Source organism: Hyaena hyaena, unplaced genomic scaffold (genome assembly GCF_003009895.1).
Source record: "Hyaena hyaena isolate Hyena2069 unplaced genomic scaffold, ASM300989v1 scaffold_57, whole genome shotgun sequence".
Lineage (NCBI taxonomy): Eukaryota > Metazoa > Chordata > Mammalia > Carnivora > Hyaenidae > Hyaena > Hyaena hyaena.
In genome coordinates this window covers 4,423,849-4,451,790 of record NW_024080690.1, presented here as the reverse complement: position 1 = coordinate 4,451,790, position 27,942 = coordinate 4,423,849, and the positions used below count along the sequence as shown (strand labels likewise).

Here is a 27,942-nt window from a genome sequence, read left to right as displayed (position 1 = left end):
TGCCCTGATGGAACGGGGTCCTGTTCATTTTTATACACAGTGTTTGAGTGTTGATTTCTGTCATTGAACTGTGTCCTGGTTAGTTTCAGGCTACAAGGAAATTATGAATGAAAGACTACTGTCTGTGATCAAGAGATGATTTGGAGACTTGACAATATAGGAGACTACAGTTGATTTTATTTTTCCAAAACAAAACTGTGATCCTGCATGGACTCGTTCTCTCTTCCTCTGACTCTGTGCAGGCTGAAAGATGAGGTTACATAACATGGACTTGGACACCTACTACCCCACTCACCCCAAGTGATGACACTGTGCCAACACAGGGACCTCATAAGGTGGGAGTGGCAGGAGCAGAGAGGGCATGTGTCTCTTTGCTATCTATCTTTTCCAGTGAAAGAGAGCACTAGGAGATCGGAGGTTCTGTCTGATGTGTTTTCAATGCTTTATGCCCAGGCGAGTTCCTGAAGCTGCTTGGGTAATTTTGGAATTATTATTGATTTGGAGTCTGAATAAATGAAGAACTGCCCTGCAGAGCTGGGAACTAAAACTATTTCACCTATGACCACCCCCTCCCAAGGAGTAGTGACCCCATAGGTCACTTAGTGAAGGGGGCTGGGGAGATCTGAGATGTTTCACACACTGGTTGACCGAAGGAGCAGTGACAAGAGTGACTCACAAGTACTTGGTGACACATTTTCTGAGACAGTATTTGTGCAGAGGGAACTACCAGAGGTCTGCTTTGGACAAAAGGAGGCTCCTCTCAGTTGTCCAAGTGCAACTTCAAATATGTATTTAAAATTCAGAAGAGAACCACAGCCAGGGACAAAAATGTGGGCACTATGTCTCCATTCTATCCAACAACTTGAGTAGATTCCATGTGCTCACATCACATTTATACTGTTTAAGTTAGGTTCTGAACTTATATGCTCGTAAACATACATTTTACTACAAAAAGAGATGTATGTTTTAAAGTTGACTTCAGCTGATTTGAAATAGAACACTTGGTACTAACAAGAATTTACATTTGGGGATTTTGGTGGATAATATTGTGAATCATAGTTTGATGTGACTTCTGGGTCTCTTGGGCATACAAATCCCATTCCCTGGGGTCGTGATATTTTGTCTCTTTCTTTCCATTCTCTGCTTCACAAGGCAGTGACCAGACACTTTCATACTCTTTGATGCTTTGCATAGGCTCCTGGGGCCCTAGGCTGGCTGCTCAGAGCCCTATTAATAGGGTTCCTGGGGACTGGGCCTGGGTGCATCGGACGGGTGACCAGCTGCAAGATGATGCCACAGCCCCAACGGTTCCTCTTCTTGGTGTTCTGCATCTCAGGTGAGAGACTCCGAGGAGAAAGATCTTTATAAAATTGGCCAATGACTCTACCATGTGGTATGGATAAACCATTTCAATAAAACAGTCTGGTTTCCTACAAAAATAAGAAAACATTCATTTTTGAATACATATTTTACTATATCAGTGATGCTGTGTATGGCCACTGTCTACTTGTGATTTCAGGGGTGTCTGGGGACATCGAAATGACCTAGTCTCCAAGCTCTGAGAGTAGGTCTATGGGAGAGAGCATCACCATCAACTGTAAGTCCAGCCAGAATTTTCTCTACAGCTCCGACCAGAAGACCAACTTAGCCTGGTATCAGCAGAAACCAGGACAGGCCCCTCAATTGCTCATTTCCTGGGCATTCACTCAGGCACCTGGAGTCCCCGACCGGTTCAGCGGCAGTGGGTCTCAGACAGATTTCACTCTCACCATCTACAACATCCAGGCTGAAGATGTGGCAGATTATTACTGTCAGCAGTATTATAGCACTCCTCCCACAGTGCTTCAGCCTCGCACACAAACCTCGTCCCCAGGGCCCTGGGTCAGAGAGGCTTTGCTGCACCTGCTGCTGCCTCCCTGCTCGGCCCTGTTTCTCCCTAAGCTGTATGAGTTGCAGGTCTTCTGGCTAAATCGTGGAAGAATGTGCAAAGCTCAAGGGGAGGTGAAGGGCAGTCACCTCTTCTATGTCTCTTGGACAAGAAAGTCTGAAGACCGTAATGACTTTCCATGGACCCTTGACTACATTTTCCAGATTTTTTTGTATCATCTGAATCTGAGTTGTTCACCCAGATAGATTTATATTATTGACCTGCTCATGCCCTCAGCTGCATCTCTTGGAGAAGGGACCAGGGTGCACCCGCAGTAGGATGCCCTCCTTGGAAGTGGCATGTCAGCGCTCCCTGTGGCCATCCCAGCACCTGCCTCTCTGCCCACCTCAAGACACCATTACTCTGTAACTTCGGAAGACCGCCCTTCACTCAGCTCTCTTCTGTCTCCTGGCCAGAGGCTATTGGAAGATGGGAGAATGGGAATGGAAAAATAGTATCTCACTGGGTCTCAGCTGAAGACTTGCAAAAGCACTTAAGGTCACAGAGAGAAGGAGCGGGATTATGTGGGGTTTAGAGAGGCTGCAGACACCTCACAGGTGGGGCTGGAGGTGACATCATAGTTCTATCTGAGATGAGGAGTCTGGATTTAGGCCCAGGATCTCTAGGACGTGTCTGCATTTCCTGTGTGCACAGTGCAAAATACTTGCATATTCTTCAGGACTCTTTGGAATGTATCATCCCTTTGCCACCGGGGCTCTGTTACGAAGTCTTATCCACTCTCAGTACACTGATCTTGAGCATACATGAGTGTGGGAGGGGTATTGGATGCTTACTGAGCATATAGACAGGCTTCACTCTTGACCATCTCAGTAGCTTAGGCTTTTGGCTTCTACCTCTTCTCTGGGCTCGTGGCAGGCTGACATCACCCCAATCTGTACTGAGTACAGAGCAGCAGTGTATGCAGTTATTGCTGTGGTTCTGGGTTGCTCCGGAGGACTCAAATGAAGATTCAAAAATTGTATTTGATGTTCAGTAAACAGATAGGGTTTCTTTCCTGTGGTTTGACAGAAAGTGGTATGTCAGCCACTTCCCCATCACGAGGTACCTGTTATTGATAGATTTAGGACAGAAGAGCAATGATGGGGAACTGTTTGGTCTTTAAGTCATTTATTAGTCAACTCTGGAAGCAACACTTTTTGTAACACCCTGTTACTTGTTCGGACAGCATACTACATGATAACGAAAATTTGGTTCTCCATTATGAAGTATTCTAGATACACAGGTCTCCTTGTTCTTGTGTGTGTGTGTGTGTGTGTGTGTGTGTGATGCTTGTCCATTATTTCACAAGCACTAACTGAAGTGTGTGGAAACATGCATCATCAAATCTTCCAAACACCGGAGCAGCTCTTTCCTTGTGTTGGAGTGAAAGGGGCAGATTTAGTGCTCAAGTACAGCACCACACAGGCCCTGCTCACCTGTTCACGTTGTAACTAACGCTGAGTGGAAGACCCAGGGGCAATGACCTCTCTCCAGACAAACACCTGTGAGCTGAGAAGTGCAACCTTCCTTTACATGGTGCACACTTTTCACCAAAGAAAGCAGTGGTGCTCCCTTCAGTGCAGTTGCAGTGGTAAAGTGGATCCAGTATCACAAAAGAGTCTCCCTGCCCCGCGGGACTGGGGACTGTGTTCAGGGCTGGGACCCTGTGGGGAGTTGGACATGACATTATAGAGAGCAGTAAAGAACAACGGTGCTAGTCTGTCCATTGTTGATGCTGAGAGTGTAGACAGTGTTTGAACCTCCAATTCTCTGCCTCCACAAGGGTTGGGACACCGTGTTGGAAGCTGCTTTACAGGTGTCCTGAATCAAGTTCAAGTGGAAGTTGGCTACAAAGTTAGGTCCTTGGTTGCTCTGTAGTTTTGGTGAGAGTTGGTAATGGTATTCTCGATGGAGCGATCGCCAAAATTTTGTTTTCTCAGGTAAGAAAATATCATGTGGAATGAAGAAAAAAAAATATAATATAAGAGCATATGACAGTCACCCCTTTTATTAGGTCTTTTCAATCTACCAGAAATGGGAATTCTCTTGGCCTACAAAACTTCAACATTCTAAAATGGCTGATGGAAGTATTTGCCCAAGACTGTGTGGGATAGAATACCTCTCCAGTGATTCTTAGTTGATTTCTTGTACCCTTTTAACATCTAAGACATATATCCAGTTATAAATCATTCTCACCCTTCATTCAATACTTCTAATACAAATTCTGTCACTATTCCCAATGACTTTGAGACATGGTCACTTGCTGTAGGAGAACAGGAGTTATCTTGGTTCAAGCTATCAGTGACCAAGTTGTAACAATAGGAAGTTAGACCCTGGTTTTCCCTACGAATGGCATCCAGGGGAGTGACCCATTTGCCTGGGAGGGCTTGAAGGGGACATGACATTGGTTTTCAGGACTAGGCACATGGAGAGTCCCTGTCTCCTTCCCAAGGAGACAAGGTCACCCATTACTGTAGGTTTCCAGCCTTCACCAGGCTTCCATGCTCATCCTTCTTACCCTTTCTTTCCTGGTCCTGATGACATTTCAGGAATGAATTCAAGGCCATGTACTCAGTGGGGCCGACTTCCACTTCTCATGTGAACCAGGCCACCATCTATTGTAATTGCACAGCCTTCTCTTCGGACAAATATCACAACTTGATTCGTCTGAGCTGGGATGATCTCAGTGCATCGATTCAATTTGTTGTGTTTATCCTTTTAGGCTCCAGAAGGGACAATGTGCTCAGTCTCCAGTCTCTTTGACTGTGACTCCAGGACAGAGGGCCACCATTCCTTGCAAGGACAGTCAGAAAGTGAGTGATACGTGGGCATTGCCAATGTATTACCTGGTATCAACAGAAATCAAGACAGTGTCCTAAGGTCCTAATCCATTTAGCATCCTGGCGAGAGCCTGGAAGCTTTGTTCCCACATTCTGCCCCAGGTGTCTGCCTGTCACGCTGACTGAATTGATGACGGGAGGCCAGGCAGGGAGATTTAATAAGGGTTTTCAGTCACCTGTGCATTTTCTCATGACCGCCTGCTCCCGGGACCCTCGGGCACCTTCACCCCTGTTGCTTCCGCCAACAGGTACGTGCCGTTTCCGGGGCCTTGCTGTGTGGTGCCTGAGCTGCAGCCTGTGGCCCAGAGCCCACAGCTGCCACCTAGTCCCCTGGGGTCTCTAGTGTCTTCTTCTTCGACTCAGAATGTGCGGTGCCTGCTCCCCAGAATAACAGCACGTGTGGGCAGCGGGGCCGTGATAGGAGGGAGGTTTGTGTTCGGGGCTGAATCACTGTGGGAGGAGCGTGTGTAGCTTGCTGGCAGTAATAGACTCCAATGTCCTCAGCTTCCACCCTGCTGATTCTCAGGGTGAAATCTGTCCCTGACCCACTCCCACTGAACCTGTCTGGGACCCCAGAGTACCGGTTTGAAACCTTATAGATGAGGAGCCGAGGAGACTGGCCTGGCTTCTGCAGGAACCAACTTAAATAGGTGTTTCCATTACTGTGCACGAGGCTCTGACTGGCCCTGCAGGAGATGGAGGCCGGCTGTCCAAGGGTGACGGGCAGGGACAGTGGAGTCTGTGTCAGCACGACATCCCCACTGGATCCTGAAGGAAGAAGAGAAAAGCAAGATTACATGCAAGTATGATAAGTCATTTTGAAAATTTTACTTTAGTAATTATTGCAGGATAAATCTTTTTGGATGATTTTTATTTATATCCCCAAGTATCCGATTTCAAAAGAGATGCTAAGATTTGTAACACACAGAAGGGTGTCTACTCTCGTCTACCACATCTCCTTTTCTCTATGTCATAGTCTTTCTTAGAACATAGATCTTTGTTCCTTCCTGAATGTTCCTGACTGTCAGAGATCTCCACATCACATTCTCCTTCCCAGAGTGTAGGACAGAGGTCTGCAACACTTGGACAAAATAGGCACAGAGTGCAGTGGTGTCCTCAGAACTCTCCTCCCCCCCACACCCTTCCCCTCTCTCACCGCCCCCCCACTCTGCCCTCACCTGGGATCCAGAGCTCCAGCAGCCCCAGCAGCTGAGCAGGGAACCTCATTATGAGAAGTTTATGTGATGAGTCCTGGTCACTCACTGCAGGATCTGAGCTGATCTTTTATGTCAGGTGCGAAGGTTTTAGTTGAGACCCTGTGCCTTAGCCCTCCCTTAGGGAACAGTATGCAAATCTCCTGGTGGGCACAGCAGCTTGGGAGGAGGCGGGGGGAGGGGGGCACCCACGTGAGCAAAGTAATATAACGTGTCTGTGTTTGAAGGGAAACTAAGACATAAAGTCCCTGCAGCCTAAAGAGTAAAGCACACATTGAGGGACCTGGCAGCTTAAATGACTGAGCCATGCAGGTGTCACAAAGAGGAATGGAATTCTATGCAAACATGAACTCTGTCACTTGGAGTTCTCATTCTCCACGTAGTCACTGGCAATATTTGATCACCTTCTATATAGTTCAGGATTGAGCAAATAAGTAACCATGCTGTAAATAATGGGAGCTGGTGGGGTCACCAGCAGGCACTGGAATTACAATCAGAGGACGAAGGAAAAATCAAAGGGGACATGTGGAACTCTTCCATAAGCACTTATATTCTTTTCTGAGTTTGAGTTATTTTTATTGCTATGCCATAAGGTACTTGGAACTAATTGAGACTCACCTTGTGTTTCACAAATGAAAGCAGGTTCCTATTGACTCTTCCTCTGGCTTCCCCTGAGGTTATCACCTCAAATAACCATCACCTACTTAGCAGAATTGAACATGAGCACTAACACTGTGCTGGGAACTAAAGTCAAAGCCATGTGCAGAGCTCACTGACTTTCCCCTACTACAGGGGGGTCCTCAGTCTTGGTGCCATGGAGAACTGGGAGCTCTACCTTCAGAGTCCATACTGCAAAGAGTCAAGGGGAAGAGCCCTGGGGAGCCATGTGAGAACCGCCTCAGCCACGCTGTCCTGGACTCGGGCCCTCTAATGAAAGAGACTCCGGGGCTTGAGACCCCACTCCGAGGACTTCCCTGACCTCCTCCGAGGACTCCCCACCATTAGGATCTCCCCCAGCTTGGTTCTTCTCTGAAAGAAGCAGCTGATGACTTAGCCCTGGAGGAGACAGCTGCTCAGTGGAGCAGAACATCCAACCCTGTCAGGGAGGGTCGTGTTTAAGGCTGTCATGTTGCGCAGGGTCCCTGTGTGTGTTCTGTGCCCAGACGTGTGCGCGATGTATCCACGCTCCATGTTCGTGATTGGGCGTGTGACTACTGTCCCTGACCCACTGCCGCTGGCCTGGGCTGGGCCCCTGGAGCCCTGTGGACACCATATGCGTCAGTGGTTACAGAGATGGGTGTGGCTTCTGCTGAAACCCAGGAAGGAAAGTGTGTCCAGTGCCATGGTTGGGACTGAGACTGGCCTTGTAGGAGATGGAGACAGTCCCTCCCAGGGCCAGAGACAAGTGGGATGGAGCCTGATTTAGCACAGCTGCCCATGAGAGCTTGGAAAAAGAAAGAAATATATCATGGAAACTCAAATATGGAAAAAGAATTCTGAAATGAAGAAATGATGTACAGGAGCACCTGTGTGGTAGTGTCTGTTAAGTGTCCAACTCTTGGTTTCTGCTCAAGTCGTGGATCTCACAATTTCATGAGTTTGAGTCCCAAGTCATGCTCTGTGCTGTGTGGAGTCTGCTTGAGATTCTCTCTCTCTTTCCCTCTCTCTGCCTCACCCCCTATCATATGCACTTCCTTTCTGTCTCTCTCTTTCAGTTAATAAATGAACATTTTTATAAAAATGTGAGTCTCGGGGTGTCTGGGTGGCTTAGTTGGTTAAGAGTCTGACTCTTGGTTTTAGCACAGGTCATGATCTCATGGTTCATGAGTTTAAGCCCCGAATTGGTCTCTCTACTGGAGGTGTGGAGCCTGCTTGGGATTTGCACTTCCTCTCTTTCTGCTCTTCCTCATCTGTGCTTTCTCTCTATAAACAAATAACATTAAAAAATATGTGAGTGTGATCTACATGTCTCCAAAGCCATGAGCACTGGCCTGGGGAAAAGCAGGGTTTGTACTTTGTTGTGCTGCAGGAAAGGAGAACCTTGATCTGTATCTTTTGCGGGTTCCTTATAATAGTTCCGAGCTCTTGTTATAAATCTCAATCTTGTCACCCCACACATTATGCATATACCATCCTAGCACCTAATATCTATAAATTGAGGGGTCTGTTTCTGTTTCCTGGTTTCTTTTTCCTGGATTTTGGCACCCTAGAATTGTTGGCTGAAAACCATACTGTGTTTTGTATGTGTAACACTTTTGTCGATTTATACACCTATTTGCTGTGAAACAGGTTAGTGGCGATTTTAGGCTCTGGAATGATTTTATCATCCAGAGAGAAATGACATTTGATTCTGGCAGCCTGAGATGCTAGGGTGTCACCCTCGTCCAATCAAGGATCGCACTGTGAGTCTGGGCTATAGCCTGGGCGGTAGGTTGCTTGCTGGGCCTGGTTCTTCACTCCTCCTGAGGCGTGGCCCTGCTGGGATTCCAACTGAAGCTCTTTCAAGTTTGTCAGAGTCCCTCCTTCTTTTTATTCTTTGGAGATTAATGTAAAAATTTGTTTTTAAGGTTTTTTTAATTTATTTGGAAAGAGAAAGAGAACAAGTGTACAGGTGGGTGAGGGGCAGATAGAAGGGAGACAGAATCCCAAGCAGTCTCCAAACCATCAACCCAGAGCCACATGTGGGGCTCGACTCATAGACTGTGAGATCATGACCTGAGTCAAGATCAAGAGTCAGACATGTAACGAAATGGGGCATCTAGGTTCCCCGAGATTGATTTCTTCTATGATGGTATGAGATTCCAGAACGCTGTACTCAGCTCTGAGACCTCTCAGCCTTTCCTTTATCTCAGATTCTCACTGAAGAAAGAAAAGCGGGGCTCAACTCTATGAGCTTTCCTTCTTTCCTTATCTCCTTCACTATTTATGTTGTAGGGATTTTCCATGGAGGTGGGAAAGACCCCTTTTCCAATGACTAGGCATTATTTGAAGCTGAAGTACTCCACCAACCAAGAGAAATTGAGAGGGTGTTTATTATCCCTACAAGGGACCCCTGGAGAGGGCAGCATGTGCACAATCAGGTCCAGGCTGGTCCATGGTACAGAATGTTGAGCATTTCTAATGGCCAGGGAGGGGAAGGGGGTGTAGTTCAAGCTTGAGCTAGAGATTCATAGGGTGTGAACTTGCTAGCTTCTTTTTTTTTTTTTTTACAAATAGCTTATTGTCAAATTAGTTTCCACATAACACTCAGTGCTCATCCCCACAAGTGCCCTCCTCCATGCCCATCCCCCCATCCCCCCCACATCCATCAGTCCTCAGTTTTTGTCAGCATTCAAGAGTCTCTCATGGTTTGCCTCTCTCCCTTTCCCCCACCATTTCCGCCCTTCTTCTCCCCCTTGTTCCTCCGTCAAGTTCCTCCTAATCCTCCTATACGTGCAAACATATGATATTTGTCCTTCTCTGCCTGACTTATTTCGCTCAGCATAACACCCTCAAGGTCCATCCATGTTGCTACACATGGCCAGATTTCATTGTTTCTCATTGCCATGTAGTATTCCATGGTATAGATAAACCACATCTTCTTGATCCATTCATCTGTTGATGGACACTTAGGCTCTTTCCATGTTTTAGCTATTGTGGAGAGTGCTGCTATGAACATTGGGGTACATGTGCTCCTATGCCTCAGCATTTCTGTATCCCTTGGGTAAATTCCTAGCAGTGCTATTGCTGGGTCATAAGGGAGTTCTATTGTTAGTTTCCTGAGGAACCTCCACACTGTTTTCCAGAGGGGCTGTACCAGTTTACATTCCCACCAACAGTGTAGGAGGGTGCCCGTTTCTCCACATCCTCGCCAGCATCTAGAGTTCTCTGATTTGCTCATTTTAGCCACTCTGACTGGCGTGAGGTGGTATCTCAGTGTGGTTTTGATTTGTATTTCCCTGATGAGGAGGGATGCTGAGCATCGTTTCATGTGTCTGTTGGCCATCTGGATGTCCTCTTTGGAGAAGTGTCTGTTCATGTCTTCTGCCCATTTCTTCACTGGGTTGTTTGTTTTTCGGGCGTGTAGTTTGGTGAGTTCCTTATAGATTCTGGATATTAACCCTTTATCTGATATGTCATTTGCAACTATCTTTTCCCATTCCGTTGGTTGCCTATTAATTTTCTGGGTTGTTTCCTTGGCTGTGCAGAAGCTTTTAATCTTGATGAGGTCCCAACAGTTTATTTTTGCTCTTGATTCCCTTGCTTTTGGGGATGTGTCAAGTAAGAAGTTGCTGCGGTGGAGGTCAAGGAGGTTGTTTCCTGCTTTCTCCTCTAGGGTGTTGATAGTTTCCTGTCTCACGTTCAGGTCCTTTATCCATTTTGAGTTGATTTTTGTGCATGGTGTGAGAAAATGATCTAGTTTCATTCTTCTGCATGTTGCTGTCCAGTTCTCCCAACACCATCTGTTAAAAAGGCTGTCTTTTTTCCATTGGATATTCTTTCCTGCTTTGTCAAAGATCAGTTGGCTGTATACTTTTGGGTCCACTTCTGAGTTCTCAATTCTGTTCCATTGGTCTATGTGTCTGTTTTTGTGCCAATACCATACTGTCTTGAGGATGACAGCTTTGTAGTAGAGGCTGAAGTCTGGGATGGTGATACCTCCCGTTTTGGTTTTATTTTTCAGTATTACTTTGGCTATTCGGGGTCTTTTGTGGTTCCATACAAATTTTTGGATAGTTTGTTCTAGTTTTGAGAAGTATGCTGGTGCAATTTTGATTGGAATTGCATTGAATGTGTAGAGTGCTTTAGGTAGTAATGACATCTTAACTATATTTATTCTTCCTATCCATGAGCATGGAATGTTTTTCCATTTCTTTGTGTCTTCTTCAATTTCCTTCATAAGTTTTCTATAGTTTTCATCATACAGATCTCTTGTATCCTTGGTTAGGTTTATTCCGAGGTATTTTATGGTTTTTTGTGCAATTGTGAATGGGATCAGTTTCTTGATTTCTCTTTCTGTTGCTTCATTATTGGTGTATAAAAATGCAACCGATTTCTGTACGTTGATTTTGTACCCTGCAACTTGGCTGAATTCTTGGATCAGTTCTAGTAGGCTTCTGGTGGAGTCTGTCGGGTTTTCTATGTAGAGTATCATGTCATCTGCGAAGAGTGAAAGTTTGACTTCCTCTTTGCCAATTCTGATGCCTTTGATTTCCTTTTGTTGTCTGATGGCTGATGCTAGGACTTCCAGCACTATGTTAAACAACAGTGGTGAGAGTGGACATCCCTGTCGTGTTCCTGATCTCAGGGGGAAAGCTCTCAGTTTTTCCCCGTTGAGGATGATGTTAGCTGAAGGCTTCTCATAGATGGCTTTGATGATGTTTAAGTAGGTTCCTTCTATCCCAACTTTCTCGAGAGTCTTTATTAAGAAGGGATGCTGTATTTTGTCAAATGCTTTTTCTGCATCTATTGACAGGATCATATGGTTTTTATCTTTTCTTTTATTGATATGATGGATCACATTGATTGATTTGCGAATGTTGAACCAGCCCTGTAACCCAGGAATGAATCCCACTTGATCTTGGTGGATGATTCTTTTGATATGCTGCTGGATTCGATTTGCAAGGATCTTGTTGAGAATTTTTGCATCCGTATTCATCAAGGATATTGGCCTATAGTTCTCTTTTTTTGCTGGATCTCTGTCTGGCTTGGGAATCAGAGTGATGCTGGCTTCATAAAATGAGTCCGGGAGTTTTCCTTCGACTTCTATTTTTTGGAATAGCTTGAGAAGAATTGGGATTAATTCTGTTTTAAATGTCTGGTAGAATTCCCCAGGGAAACCATCAGGTCCAGGGCTCTTATTTGTTGGGAGATTTTTGATCACTGATTCGATTTCTTCACTCGTTATGGGTCTGTTCAGGTTTTCTATTTCTTCCCGTGTGAATTTTGGTAGTGAGTGTGTGTTTAGGAATTTGTCCATTTCTTCTAAGTTGTCCAATTTGTTGGCATATAATTTTTCATAGTATTCCCTGATAATTGCTTGTATTTCTGAGGGGTTGGTTGTAATAAGTCCATTTTCATTCATAATTTTGTCTATTTGGGTGCTCTCTCTTTTCTTTTTGATAAGCCTGGCTAGAGGTTTGTCAATTTTGTTTACTTTTTCAAAAAACCAACTCTTGGTTTCATTGATCTGTTCAATTGTTTCTTTGGTCTCTATGTTGTTTATTTCTGCTCTAATTTTTACTATTTCTCTTCTTCTACTGGGTTTAGGGCGTTCTTGTTGCTCTGCCTCTAGCTCCTTTAGGTGAGCTGTTAGATTTTGGACTTGTGCTTTTTCTAATCTCTTGAAATAGGCCTGGAGAGCAATGTACTTTCCTCTTAGGACTGCCTTGGCCGCATCCCATAGATTTTGAATTGTTGTGTTTTCATTTTCATTTGTTTCCATATATTTTTTAATTTCATCTCTAATTGCCTGATTGGCCCATTCATTCTTTAGAAGGGTGTTCTTTAACCTCCATGTTTTTGGAGGTTTTCCAGACTTCTTCCTGTAATTGATTTCAAGTTTCAAAGCATTGATCTGACAGTGTGCATGGTATGATCTGTATTGTTTTGTATTTATTGAGGGCTGCTTTATGTCCTAGTATGTGATCTATCTTGGAGAATGTGCCATGCGCACTTGAGAAGAAAGTAAATTCCCTGGCCTCAGGATGTAGAGTTCTAAATATATCCGTCAGATCCATCTGGCCCAATGTGTCTTTCAAGTCCATTATTTCTTTAGTGATTTTCTGTCTCGTTGACCTATCCATTGCTGTAAGCAGAGTATTAAAGTCCCCTGCTATTAGCACATTCTTATCTATAAGCTTGTGACGTTGCTCCAGTCCCTTCTTGAACCAAGCGCTGCACCTCGCTTTTTTGGGCGTGTAAACTCCCTGTACCGGGGGCGCAGCCGAAGTTGGTTGCACTCTTCAACCCAGGTCAGTTCCAATCTCCAAATCCTCTTCTTCTCGCCCCGCTGAAATTGCCTTAGACACAGCTTCCCAGGCAACCCCCTCGGGCAATTCCAGGCCCCCTGTGGAGCTCTGGGGGTGGAGTCAGAATCGCTGCTTCCTTCTCTGTGTCGGGCTGGCGCGCATGCGCGGGGGCCTGCCTGCCAGATGTTCTGAGCCCGAGCTCGCTGGAGTGAGGAAAACCGGGCCCCTCTATGGCTCGTCACCCGAAACACAAACTCACAGGCTAATTTCCCAGTTTTTAGTTCCTTGCCTTCTCTCTCGAGTTCCAGCCCGCCAGGAGCGCGGACGCCCGGTGTCTGCGCGGCTCTTTCAAGGGCCCCAGCCCCCCGGGAGCTACAATGGTGGCAGGCGCGCCCCCGCTCTGAAGTCCAGCCTCCAGGAGCCAGCACAAAGAAGCAGTTTGTGTGCTTAGCACCCCCCAGGACCAGTTGGCGCGAGGGTACCTGGCGTGCAGGTATTTGGCAAGTACGGTCTTTCTATGCACCGAGCGGAGGTTTTTCTCCCCCGAGCAGAGGTTTTTCTGTTTCGGACTCTCTCCTTTTCCCCTCTCACTCCCTGTAGAGGGTAGAGGGGGATCGTCTCCCACCCTGGAGTCTCTGATTCCGGCCCGATTTTATCTTCCCCAGTTCGCACTCACGTTAGAAGGCTCTTAGTGGATTCTGCGTCCTTTTTCTCCCAATCTCTCAGGTTTTGTAAGGTTTCCAATGGCTTCAGATCTTTTCTGTGTGATGTATGGGCGCGAGTGCAAGTACGGAGCTCCTTACTTCTCCGCCATCTTGCCCTCTCTCCTGAACTTGCTAGCTTCTATACAGACATGGGCAGCAGGGGAAGACAGAATTGACACGTTCACAATACAGAGGCTTTCAGTCCTTGGACATAATATGGTCTTCTGCTTACGTAGGTTTTGTGGGGATTTTTGAATCATATTCTGGAACTTTGAGTGTATTTTGTTTTTTCCCTAAATATTGGACGCTTTTGAGGCACTTATAAATCAGGTGCTCTCTAAGTTTACTTTTTAGGTATTTATTTCAGTTACATAGAAATCAAACTGATTTTTGCATGTTGACTTTGATCCAAGGATGCCCTATTTCTCCAATTATTTCTAGTAGCCCCTTTGCAAATTATTTTGAATATTCTCTGCATACAATCTTTCCATCTGTGAATTATGATCATTGCCACACTCCCTGCAGGTCTCTGTCTGTTGTAAATGTGGGTGTCTTCTCACACAGGCTGGCACCACAGGAGTTGTCCATTCATATACATCTCATCTGATGCCCTTAGTGGTGAAATAAGTTTGGAACCTGGGGGTGCAGTGAAGTCTGAGGAACATCCAGAATTCAGAGTTCAAATCCTGTCAAGGACGCACTTTTCACAACCTCAGGATTTCCAAACAGAGCAGACAAGGTAGGCTGAGCAACACCACACCAGCTGCTTATAAAAGAGTACCTGTATAGTGAAGTAATCTCTGAAAGTCTTACAGAGGTTTTGTCTCATGTTAAATCACACCCGCTATTATATTCCTGACAGTGGAAAGTTGCAGCGTCATCAGGCTCCAAGAGGCTGATGGTGAGGGTGAAATCTGTCCCAGGTCCACTGCCGCTGACTTTGGAGGGGACCCCCATGTGCAACGTGGATGCATCATAGATCAGAAGCTTAGTAGTTTTTATTGGTTTCGGCTGATACCAGGTCACCCACGTGTTACTGTTTTGACCTGCCCAAAAGTGATGGTGATTCTGTCTCCTGGAAATGCAGACAGCGAGGATGGAGACCGTGTCAACTGGATATCACAGCTAGCTCCTGAGATTGGACACAGAGACACACATATCCACACTCTGAATATTGTGTTAAGAATACATTGCTGGAGGGCGAGCCAGTGCTGAGCACACAGGCTGGGTACATTCCCAGTGTCCCCTTCCTTACCTGGGAGCCAGAGCAGCAGGAAGTCCAGGAGATGAGGGGCAGGGGGAGCCTTCATGTCCATGCTGTGTCCTGACTGGGTATGAGTCCAGTACAGGGGGTGACCAGCCTATCAGTCGGTGTTCAGGGAAGTGGGCAGTGTCTCAGTAATATGCAAATCAGCAGAGGAGGGGACAGGCTGGGCACAGCTGCAAGGCTAGCTAATCTCAGTAGCACAATCCAGATGCTTGTCTACTAGGTGCCCACACCTGACCAGGGCAGCATAGATGGATGTGCACAGGACATGTGTTTCCATTGCGGGGTCATGGGCCAGAATTACTCTACTGTCCTTTGAGTAACGTGACATGTGTTCTCTTCCATGCTCATAGCATGCTTCCCTTGCTGCTTCTCCATCTAACATAGGTTCTATGGAGAAGGACACAGTTCAAGAAGAGAACTCTCTGCATCTGGTGCCCCGGGATATTACTGAGGCAGGGCAGCTTTGTCTTTGATCTGCTTTTCAGATGCCCTTGTTATGGTATGTTGTCAACACAAAGACATAACCCAGGGTATCTACAGATTTTCTCCTTTATATTTGACCATGTACTGACTGATATACATGTGTGAAGAATCTACTGCGTTCGTAGAAAACACCTTCTGAATTTGGGAAAAATAAAACGAACAGAGCATCATGGGCTTTCGTGACACCTTCAAGCAGTCTGTGGTTGTATATTTGGAGTTATAAGAAAAAAATGTGTAGAGGGGGGTACAACATTATTTTTAAAGATATTGGCCAGATTTTTTCCAATTTTAAGAAATCCTTCCTAAGGTTTGTATACTTAAAAATCCAGAGTTGGTTGGATTGTTTGGTTTTTTAGTTTTGAGTGGTATGAGGCCTTTGTATATTTTGGACATTATCCCCATGTTGGATAGGTCATTTGCAAATATCTTTTTCCATTCATTGTGTTGCTTTTTTGTTTTGTTAATGATTTTCTGTGCTTTTTAAGCTGGAGTGGATTCAATAGTTTAGTTTGCTTCTTTTCCCCATGCCTCAGGAGACATATTGATAAATATGTCCAATGTCCAAGAGATTACTACCTATGTTATCTTTAAAGAGGTTTATGGTTTTGAGTTTGACATTTAGGACTCTAATCCATCTTGCCTTTATTTCTTTTTTTTTTTTTAATATTTTTATTTATTTCTAGGAGAGAGAGAGACAGCGTGAGCAGGGGAGGGTCAGAGAGAGAGGGAGACACAGACTCTGAAATAGGCTCCAGGCTCTGAGCTGGCAGTCAGCACAGAGCCCAACGTGGGGCTCAAACCCACGAACCGCGAGATCATGATCTAAGCGAAAGCCAGACTCTTAACCGACTAAGCCACCCAGGCGCCCCATTGACTTTATTTCTGAGGGTGAAACAAACAGAAGAAATAAACACAAGAAAGTGGTCCTGTTTCATTGTTTTGCATGTAGTTGTCCTGTATTCCCAGTATCATTATATATATACAGACATAATTTTTGTATATTTGTTTGTTGGTCAGTTGCTGGTTTTGGGAGGTGGAATGACTGAGGGAGATGTACAAAGTCTTGAGCAGGCTCCATGCCCAGCTTTAAGCATAGCATGGGACTCGATCCAACCACTGTGAGATCATGACTCCACCTGAAATCAAGAGTCAGATGCTTAATTTACTCGCATAATCATTATGGGAGCCCGACAGTGACCACGAGAATGAGTGGTTAGGGAAGTGGGGATGTGCCTGCAATCGGGACTCTCTGCTTGGGCAGATCATGCCTGCAAACAGGTTGTTCTGCCTAGCGGCGTGCACACAATATCCAAGGTTAATGATCTGTTCGCATACGAGGGAACATGCCCTCCTTAGAAATAAGGAGGAGGCTGGAGTTGTGGGCAGGCCTCTTAGTAAACATGTTGTGGTCACTTCCTCCCTTTGCTTCCCCTCGTCCTTGGAATGTGCTTGGCTTCTTGTCCTTATTTGGTAAAAGAATGCATTTTGTAGATTTCAGTATGTATCCAGCTACCGGGGTATAAAAATAAACCGCAAGGGGGCTTGCGAAGAATTTCTCCTCCAGCTGGAGTTGTGTCTTTGTCTGTCTTTGTCTGTCTTTTGTGTGTCTTGTCTTTGTGTCATTTTGTTCGCTATAATCATTTTTGAAAAGAACGTATTTCCCTCCTTGTATATTCTTGCCTCCTTTGTCATAGATTAAATTCCATGACTAAAGAGAGAAGTCTGAGACAAATCACACAATTGATCTCCGGCTCCCCTCCTGGTTCTGTTTATGGTTGTACATAAGTTTCTAGCAGTTGCATGGTCTGGGGAATATTGATAAATTATTTCTAAATTAAAGACACCAGTCTCATAACTAAAAGATAAAGTCCACCCTAGCTAGTCCTCTTTGGATTCTGAAGGCAACAGGTCCATTTTTGAGTGAGTATCTCTGACTCATTTATTGATTCCCTAGAAAGGTTGCCAGAGTCGAGTGAGTCCCAGAGCAGAAGAAGACTCTGCACTAAGTTCAGCATGCAGTGACCTCATGATTCAGCAAACCAATGATGCTTAACATGCCTGTGGCAGGTAGGGACAGTGCTAGCAGGCTCCAGAACACCCCGACAGAACCACAGTCCAGAGCTTGGGTATTAGAACAACAATGTCAGGGTCTCTTCAGAAGATGGCCCATCTCTTTTAGAGATAATAGCGATTAGCTATTATTAAGCCCTGCTAGAGACTACCTGCAGTCTTTAGGACACAAAGAAGCCATGTGATCTGCATAGTCCTTTATGAATTCAGTGGTATAGCATCTGCCCAGATATAAACGTATACTGCACAACAGCTTTCCATCATCAGGTAGCAGCAGGATATACAGGCTAGTCCCTGATGAAGTCCCCAAGGTACACATGCTGTGTGTATGGAAGTTTTTCCCCCTGTCTTTGCACCTGTGCCTGTAGAATTCCTCCTTTTCCCTCATCTCATACCTAAAGCCTGATATTAATTCTCTGTAGACATTGAATGAGAAAGTAAATAATTCGGATTTAATTTATGTAGGATATGCTGTCAGTCCTCCAAAGTAGACTTTTAGCTTTAATGACCACTTTAAACATAGTGGGGGGAAGATCATGTGGAAGGAAATTCATCTAGTTGGCAGCACTTGGAGTTGTGTTTTCTGATTCACGTTATCTCTCAGAGAGATCCCGAATAAGAGTTCTACACTCATTCAAGGGCAGTTATTAACAGTGTCGTCACATGGGCAAAAGGTTGGATAAAACGACCTGGGAGGTTGGTGATGAGAAACTCAAAAGTAGAGTTTTATGTATGGACCTCTGGTCCAGGCACTTAGAGTAAGATTGTTTGTGTCCTGTGCAAATGCTCTTGACAACCCACGCCCTGTGCAGTCATCAGGCAGACACGATGACCAATGCTGGGGATGCAGATAGCCTCTTTCCCAGACACCATAGTGCTTGTGTATTGGGCCCAGGCATTAGGTGGCTCTGATGGTGAGGATGGAGGCAAGGCACGGGCACAGACTTGTGCTAACCAAGACTTACATGGCATTTTCTCTCCAGGTAATCGCACAACAGTTCAAAGGATAACATTGATTCTATCCCTGTACCCTGATAGGTCTTCAGTGCCCAAGAGATACAACTACTCATCTGGAAGTAGCTAAATTTAATGCCTGCCATAAGGCAGCTAAATTCCCTGCCTAAGGGGACAGCCATTTGTTGTCACTGCAGTACACTCTAAGTCTGGTTACTGGTTGTCATTCTTGTCTACCATGCTACTGTCAGCACCTCCGTCTGTGCCTCAGAAAGTCCTCATTCAGCATCACCCTGCCTGACCAACAAACTTGTGTCAGCAGGAGATGTGAAGGAATGCTTTTGATTGAGAACAGATTGCAGGTGGACTAGGGGAGAAGCTGGCCATGTTTGTGGAGGGGGCAGCCCTGGTCCAGGGGAAAGATGATGGAAGCTTGCACCAGGTCAGGCAGTGGGGATGGTGAGAGGTGGCCAGATTGGGGATATATGTGAGGTTTCAAATTATTTATTATGTGACTGTCCACCACCAGATGCTATGGCCTCTTGGACAGTTTTTCCAGTCAGCCAGCTGTGCTGAATTCCTCTGGATGGTCCCACCACCCACCACCCTTCCATGAATCAGATTTTCTGATTAGAATCCTGACTTACTCGCTGAATGACCTTGGACACATTTCATAACCTCTCTCTGCCTCATAGTCTTCAACTGGAAGTTGCACATGAAACATCTCATATCAAGACTTAGCTCAGTTACTGCACATAATAAGCATTAAATACACATCGCAGCCATTCTTCTCTTTGTTGTTGTTATACTTGTAATTGAAGACATGAATGGTAGGTCAGAAGATCACTGCCACATGTTCCTTCCACTGAGAGTGGAATTGATTTCCATATGACTGTAAATACTTTTTCTTGATTTTTTATAATTGGTCATTTATTTTTGAGAGAACATTAATGGAAAAGGGAGAGAGAGAGCAAGGCACAGAATCTGAAGGAGGCTTGGGTCACACCCTGATGTGGGGCTTGAAGTCATGAACAGTGAGGTCATGACCTGAGCTGAAGTCAGACATTTAACCAACTGAGTCACCAAGGCAGCCCTATTTCTTGATTTCTTGAATCAAATTGCATCTTGGGCTGGGCTGTGTCAAACCGCATGTGGTGAAAGGGGGGCCCTGGACCAGTTCTGGTGTCTGGGCTTCAAGAGGCCTTGCTGCCCTAGCTCTCTGCCTTACATGCAACACAGATGATCAGACTCATGGCCGATGGGAGGCCACGTGGAGCACAGAGGCACCCGGCTAACAGCCTGTATCAACAACCAATCATGTGAGTAGGCCATCCAGTGGTGAGACAGGGAGTGTGCTGTGGGGAATGGAGTGATCCTTCCTATGGGCAGAAGGTTTTGTCATTGACATTGTTCACAATTGCCAGTGGAAGGTGATAATAAAGGTAACATTGCTATTAATTTATAAATTTCTACAGTCACTTCCCTCCTTAGAGCCTGCACGTGGGGATGGAGGTGTCTAGCCACACCTGCCCTTGTGTGTGACTGAGAGGAGACTCAAGGCTCCCCAGGGAACAACTAGCATCACCAGGTCGATATGGAGAGAGACCAGTTAGGGTCTCTCAGGCCAGCTGACCTTCCAGCTGCCCGCAGCTGCACAAGTGAGTACTGGCAAAGCAGCAGAGAGACCACCCAGGCACCCCAAGAATCATGGGAAATAATAAGCTGTTATTCTTGTAAACCTTTACCTTTTGGGTGCTCTATTCTGCTGGAATAGATCACAGGACAGTACTAAGTAAATCCATCTGCAGCATCATCCCGGATCGCTGCTTGGCTCTGTCCACTGCCTCCGTCTCCTCTAAGTAGGCCTGGCTTCAGGATGGGGCAGTAACTCTCCTACCTGCCCTTGCCTTACCAGTCAGGAGACAGAGATTCTGCGAGTATGGATTCTCAAGTACACACAGCCACACTTCTCATGCCCTGGCCTCATGCAGGAAGCAGGTTCCTGGGGTCAAGATCCGGCATCCACGACCCAGACGGTATTTTTGTGTGGGGAACCGTCACTGTGGGAGGCCAGCTGATGTGCTGCTGGCAGAATCCACCCCGATGCCCTCAGCCTCCAGTCCTCGGATGCTGAGGGAGGAGTCGGAACCGGAGCCACTTCCCCGGAACCTGGATGAGCTCCGACAGCCCTGGCGGAAGCCCCAAGGATGGGCAACCAGGGAGGCTCGTCGGGCCTCTGTGGGAACGAGGCCACGGAGGGACCTACTCCCATGCTGCTTCCACGAGTGATGGAGACGAAGCTGTCCTGAGGCGCCTCCAGGGTCTCTGGGGACTGAGTCAGGACATACCACCCTCCGCAGTCTGCAAAGACACCCCATGCGGGCCCCACTGCGTATTTCTTAAGTCAAAGGCTTCCAGGCAACGTGGTTCCTCAGAAAGGCCATGTCAGGCTTAAACGTGGCACAAACTGGAAATCAAGTGCCCCTGGGCCTTTCCACCTTTGCTGTGTCCAAGAATTCATGTAGTTGTTGATGTTCCTCAAGCCCAGGACATGTTATGAAACGTGACCCCACAGTGCACAGCCCCACCTTGAGAGGCAGATGGATGAGTCCCTCTTTTGTAGGCAAGTTCACAGAGAAAACCCCTCCTTGGCCTGGTCACAGCCTCGTGTGTGAGGCCCAGCCAGGTATGGTCTCCCTGCCCAGCCCTCACTGCCACACAGGGCTGCCAGGACCTGGGTCTCAGTGGGCGGGTCTGTCCCCACGTGGCGGCTTTGGAGATTTATAGTTTACTTTCTGGTTTCCAGAACCAGCACTTTTCAACAGAGAGTTCTGAGGTGGAGTCAGAACCACAGATTAACAAGGGCCCGGATGTGTGAGGGAAGGAGGCTGCTCTCTGAAGGCACTGATGTAGTTCCTGTACAGGCAGTGAGGGGAACTGGGGGAGGGGAATTCAGAGCAGGAGCTGCACAAACACCCTGCAGTTCCACTCAGTGACCAAAGGGACATGCACTGGAGGTGCTTGGAAGAGGAGGTGGGGAGCCAGTGCCAGAAGGAAGAGGGGGGATGCCATGTCAGAGCTTTGGGCCCCTCCCCTGTCTCCCAACAAGGTCCCAGACCCTCTGCAGCCTCAGGGCAGAAGTGACAGCTGGGTGAGGTTTGTGCCCCAAGAGGCTAAGGGAAGAGGAGGACTGTGCTCCTGACACCCTCTTGGGCTGACATTCTCACCCTGTTGGTGAGGGTGACTTCTGTCCTGACAGGCTGCCCTGAACCAGGCAGGAATCATGCCCCGGGGCTTCGTGAGTGAGGAGGAGCCCCTGGAGCTCTTCCGGGTTCCTGCTGAGTTCTGGCTCCAGCTGTGTTGATAAGCTAGCTGGCTGGCTCTGCTGGGGATGATAACCCTTTTTCTTAAGAAATAAGGAGGGAGGGTAGCAGGACATGTCCACACAGTGTCCCCACAGGCACCTAAGAAGAAAGCCAACAAGGGCGTCCCCAAGGATTAATACCAGGCAGAGAGCTCATCAATCAGTTTGCTGCATTACTGGTCCAAGATCAATGTGCAAGTTTAATGCAAACAAAGGAGGATAAAGCCTGAGTCCTTCCTCACCAGAGTCAGGTCCGCAGGAAGGAAAGGAGCAAAGCTGGGCCCCCAAGCCCCCGAGGTTCCTGCTGAAGCTGATCCTGCTCCAAGAAGGGAGGGAAGTGCTCTGAGACACAGCCACACAGAGGGGATGGGGCAAGGCCACGTGGGCATGGAGTGCAGCCACGCAGGGGATTTTCCCCACCCCCAGCACACAGGCCGCTCCTCCCAGTGTCCCCAACACACCGGAGACCCATTCAGCCTTCAGAGCTCCTGGGGGATAATTGGACAGTATCACTCTTGCTGTCTCAGCATTTTCGCATCAGGACTATATTTCTTTGGTTTACTGTGGGGTCTGTCTGCCATCTAATGGCTCTGTGATGATATAACAACTGTCAAGATTTTCTGATGTGGGGTCCTGAGTCTGGGCTGTGAGACTCTTCACTGTCACTCATGAAGTTGACACTATGACATCCATCACTAGGCCAGAGTCTGTAGGGAACACACATGATTCATCTCCTCAATAAACTTTCACCTAGTAAAGAACAAAAGACTAATATGTAACTAGGTTTGGTTTAAACTGGATAAAATATGTTTGTCATCTTTCAAGTTTTATTTACATATACTTCATCTCGTGACTTCTTTCAAGACAAGACCTTTTTTCTACCTTCATGCTACTGAAACTAAATGTAAGACATTATTTAATTCCAAGATTATTGAAATGGCACTGGATGGTCCTTGACTAAAGTTCAGCAGAGTTTGTTCCTAGCCCTGGGGTTTTGGGGTTTGGTTTTTGTTTCAATTTAATAGTCACAGATTAATCAAGTCACTGATTGAGACACAACAAGAAGGGCCCGGAGCAGGGGAAGAAACTGAGCATGGAGTCTCATGGAGGTGGGTTTTGTGGAGTGTGTGTTGGGTACTTCATCACTGTGGGAGGAGGGAAGGAAGATGGCGGCAGCTTCAGCCTCCTGGCTGCTGATGGTGCGTGGGAAACCCCTGCCAGACTACCTGCCGCTGAGCCATCCCGGGACCCCAGGCTGTAGCTGGGAAACCTGGTAGATGAGGTGCTTAGTTTTTTTCCTTTTCTCTTGGAACCAGTTCAAATATGTTTTCCCATGAGTGTCCTTGACACTTTCATTGTCCTTGTGGGTAATGAGGATTCTCTATCCAGGAGCTCCAAATGGAGACTGAGGACTCAGTCAAACATACTGTCACCATAAATACTTGAGGTTAAAAAGGAATAAAGAAAAAAGACAAGAAATAAGATGTAGTGGTATCTCCCGCTGCGTTTCGTCTTTGTAATGTAAAAACTTGTCAAATGTGTTCCATTACACTAGCCTTACTTATGATAATAAACTGTATATATAAGTGTTTAAACATCTCAAAGGAAACTCTAAAAATGATATACTAACGGCTTTGGGGTCAATGTCAATCTATAAAATATCTAGGAGTTCCTGGGTGGCTCTGGTTATGATTTCACGGTTCATGGGAACCAGCCCTACGTGGGGCTCTGCACTGACAGCCAGAGCCTGCTTGGGTTCCCCTCTCCCTCTCTCTTTGTCCCTTCTCCATTCAGGTTCTCTATCTTCTTTCTCCCCTTCTCTCGTTCAAAATAAGTAAGAAAAATATGTATAATATCTATAGCAGGTTCGAGAAGATTTTGGTCTATAAGACATTTTCTATCTTAATAAATGACTCCATATTATTAAGTTTCAGTTTTTCCCAAATTGATATAAATATTCAATGTAATCCATTAAAATCTCCAAGGATTTTTCTTCAAAATTGAAGAAAATGATATTTTAATTTAGGTTAATTTTATATGATCTAGAATATCTAAGTATCTCCTAAGAAGTAAAATAAAGTCAGAAAATTAATAATATGAAGTTACAAAAGTCTTATAAAGCTGCCTAATACACTGTAGTGTGTCTGAGGTGTAAGGATAGACAAACAAATAGACCAATACAGGAAGTCCAAGGAATGACCCACATGTACACTGTCCCTTGATTTCTAACAAAAGAACGAAGGTGGATTATTGGTCATTTTTCCATTTTAATAAGTTATAGAAATGGAAATAAATGCCTTGACCCATCTCGCATTATGCAAATGCCTGAGTTATGGGAAGATCATATTGCTACACATAACCATTAAAGTAATTATGCTTCCAGAAGAAAGTATAAGAGGGGCACCTTTGGTCTCTAAAGGGGGAAAATGTTTTAATGTATTTTTAAATTATTTAATTGTTTTTATTCAGGTTTGAGATACATAAAGTTGATGGTGGGTGGAGTGGAAAGAAGGGGACATAGATGTGAGTCAGGTCCAAGCCCTGAGCTCTCAGGACAGAGCCAGATGTGTGGGTTAAATTCATGAACTGCTAGATTACGAATGAGCTGAAATCAGACATTCCATCGACTGAGTCACCCAGGAGCCCAGAAAGGGGGACAAAGGTATTTTAAACAACATGCCCATATACACAGAGACATATAATTGTGAGAGAACAACATTCAATAAGTTAGACTTCATAAAAATTAAGAATATCATTTCAGGGGCGCCTGGGTGGCTTAGTCGGTTAAGCGTCCGACTTTTGCTTAGGTCACGAGCTCGTGGTTTGTGGGTTCGAGCCCCGCGTCGGGCTCTGTGCTGACTGCCAGCTCAGAGCCTGGAGCCTGTTTCAGAGTCTGTATCTCCCTCTCTCTCTGACCCTCCCCTGTTCACGCTGTCTCTCTCTATCCTAGAAATAAGTAAAAAAAATATTTAAAAAAAAGAATATCATTTCAAATAATTATTAAGAAGGTGAATAGACATTGCATAAAGCATGAGACAATTCTCCAATATGTATTTTTTGTGTTTATGACAAAACTTATTTCTGAATGTATAAGGAACTCCATAGAAAAGAAAAGATACTCTCTCTATATTTATGTATAAACATGCAAATTATGTATTGTATCATTACTATGATATGCAAGTATATATAATATGTAATTTAAACAAGCAAAACAAGGACTTTGCAGGAAAAAGGATATTCAAATGGCTAATAAAAAATGAACATGAAACATTTTCCAACATCTTCTTCATCAAGGAAATGTACATTTTTACCACAATACCATTTCAGGATCTACCAACATGGAGATAATAAAAGTCTCATATAAGAAGGATTGCAAAGTACTTATAGCAACTGGAATGTGCAAGTAGGTGTTGAAGCATAAACACATTCACCATCCTGGAAAAACGTGGGGCAGGGCTTCCAGAAGCCAAACATCCCCCGCCTGGGAGGCCGACTTCCATCCCTAACAATACACCCAGCAGAACCAAAGGTAAGGCCACAGAACCATCACAGGACTGGTTCTGCCATCCTAAGGCTGTGGCACCTGATGGGGCCTTAGTACGTGGTGCCCGAGGGAGGTCGAAGTCGTGGTGCAGGGCTCTCAGCTGCGAACTAGTCCCCTGGGGTGTCCAACGTCTTCCACTTACACACACTTGGACGACCTGCTGTGGGCCACCCAGACAAGCAACACTTTGGGGCAGTTGAAATCCCCAGCCAGGCAGGTTTTTGTTCAAAGTTTAATCACCGTGGGAGGAGTTTGTAGAGCTTACTGGCAGTAATAAACCCTGAAGTCCTCAGCCTCCACCCTGCTGATTCTCAGGGTGAAATCTGTCCCTGACCCGCTGCCACTGAACCTCTCAGGGACCCCATTTTCACAGTAGGAAGTCCCATAGATGAGGAGCCTTGGAGACTGGCCCGGCTTCTGCTGGTACCAATTTAAAAGGTTTTTTCTAAATCTATCCTGGAGGTTCTGACTGGCCCTGCAGGAGATGGAGGCCGGCTGTCCAGGAGTGACAGGCAGGGACAGAGGGGTCTGTGTCAACACAATAGCGCCAATGGATCCTAAAGTAAGGAGAGAAGGGAAGAGTTCATACAAATATTATGAGCCATTTTCATAATTTTACTTTGGTAATTACATCAGGCTGAAGCACTTTTTGTGTGAAGTTGATTCACATGACAAAAGCATCCAATTTGAACACATGCTGGAAATTTTCCAGGCACGAAGGAGTCTCTGGAATTCTACCCCATCTCCCCCTTCTGTCTGTGTCACAGTCTTCGCTAGAGCAGGGAGTCCTTATTTTAGGTCCTTCTAGTTGTCATAGATCCAAACATCGCATGCCGCGTCCCAGAGACCAAGAAATACGAATCTCAGAGTGTACTGAATACACATGGATAGTGGGGGCGCCCCCAAAGCTCTTCCTCCCCACTCTGTTCTCCTCTCTCACCCCTCTGCCTTTACCTGGGATCCAGAGCATCAGCAGCCCCAGCAGCTGAGCAGGGAACCTCATTGTGAGGAGTGAAACTGGTGCCTTCTGATGGGTTGAAGCAAGACTGGAGCTGACCTTTTATCTCAGACTTGCAAGAGGGTCCTGCCCAGGGAACAATTATGCAAATCATCCCCTGATTGTGCCTTCCTGCCTGTGGAGAGGGCCACCAGGAGGGCTGGGGAGCCCTGGTGTGAGCCAGGTGAAATAAACATATTCTCTTTGGACAAAATCCAATGGAGACAGAATTCCTGCTGCCTAAGGTGATGGGAAAATGGTCTGGCTGTAAAAGTCTAATTCTGTGGCAAGGACACGATGTGTATTTCCCTTCTGATGTAAGAAAGCATCAGAAACAATGACAATGTAGATATGTGTGTGCATGTCAATCTTCCAGAGGCCCACGGATATCTTGCGTGGCTCCCTCCAAGCTAAACGTGGCAGCAGCTCCCATGTCCGTGTCCATTGCAGGCTAAGGGCATGAGAGTTCACTAGCATCTGACTTTCCTCTCTCTCTCTCTCTCTCTGTCTCTTTTTGTGTCTGCCAGTGACCTTGCCGTGTGGCCCCAGGCATGACGTGTCCCCTCTAGGAACTGTGAGTAATAATCCTGGTCTTTCCCAGCTCCCAGACGTTGTTGCTGAGGGATGTCTTGAAGACAAAAGAGCCATAAGGGTTGACAAGGCTTAGTTGGTTATGTGGCAGACTCTTGATTTCGGTTCAGGTCGTGATCTCATGTTAGTGGGATGGAGCCCCATGTCAGGGTCTGCACTGACATCACAGGGCCTACTTGGGATTATCTCTCTCCTCTCTCTCTGCCCCTATCTCCCCTCAAGATAAATAAATAAACATTAAAACAGAAGGCACCATAAGGGTTGGTTTCAGCAAAACGTGGGTGGATCAACATTTCCCAAAAGGGGAGTGTCTATGGGGCATGCTGTCCACCCCAGAGTGCCCACAAGTGTTGCCAGCCAGTAGCATCACTTTGGATATGCAGAGACCAGCACAAAACACATACCAGTATGGATCATGAGAGTTTTCTCCCAATAACATCATAACCTGCCGGTTATTAAAAAATGCCTGGTGTCTGCTATTAATAGGATAACTTTAAAAATGCTAGACTGTTAGAAATTGACTTTCCTTGGGAACTAGTGAATTCAACTCTATCAAGAACTGAAGTCGAAGGGAATTGTAAGAAATAAAGAATCCCACTTATAGCCTGATATCTCATAGTCCTGTTTAAGGCAAGAGGAAAAGGGAAAGAATGGTATGCCTTAGTGACGCCTCAGATCATCCTGGTGATCGGTTGTTACACCCTGGTGACGTTCTATCATATATATCAAATATCTATCATCTCTTCGTATACAAACATACATCATAATATGCATATATTGGCATATGTATATATTACGTGCACATATAGAAATGTGTATATATCACATTTACATATTAGAGTATTTGAAGGATTTCTTAGTGTTAAAATTCCCTCAGAACTGTTGTGGACGAAATGACACAAAGGACAAAACACACACAAAAGACAGACACAGACACAACTCCGGCTGGAGGAACAATTCTACACAAGCCCATCTTGTGGTTTATTTTATACCCCGGTAACTGGATACAAACTGAAATCTACAAGATGCATTCC

At 45.8% G+C, this 27,942-nt stretch overlaps 1 gene segment (V, D, J or C); it reads right to left on the bottom strand.

Moving 5' to 3' along the window:
* The window catches only part of LOC120231558, a 34,214-nt gene extending 7,877 nt beyond the window's left edge, over positions 1-26,337 (bottom strand). Inside the window, 1 exon segment of the V gene segment in view lies at positions 26,275-26,337. Within this exon segment, the coding sequence occupies positions 26,275-26,323 (49 nt within the window).
* Positions 26,338-27,942: the final 1,605 nt, after the last annotated feature.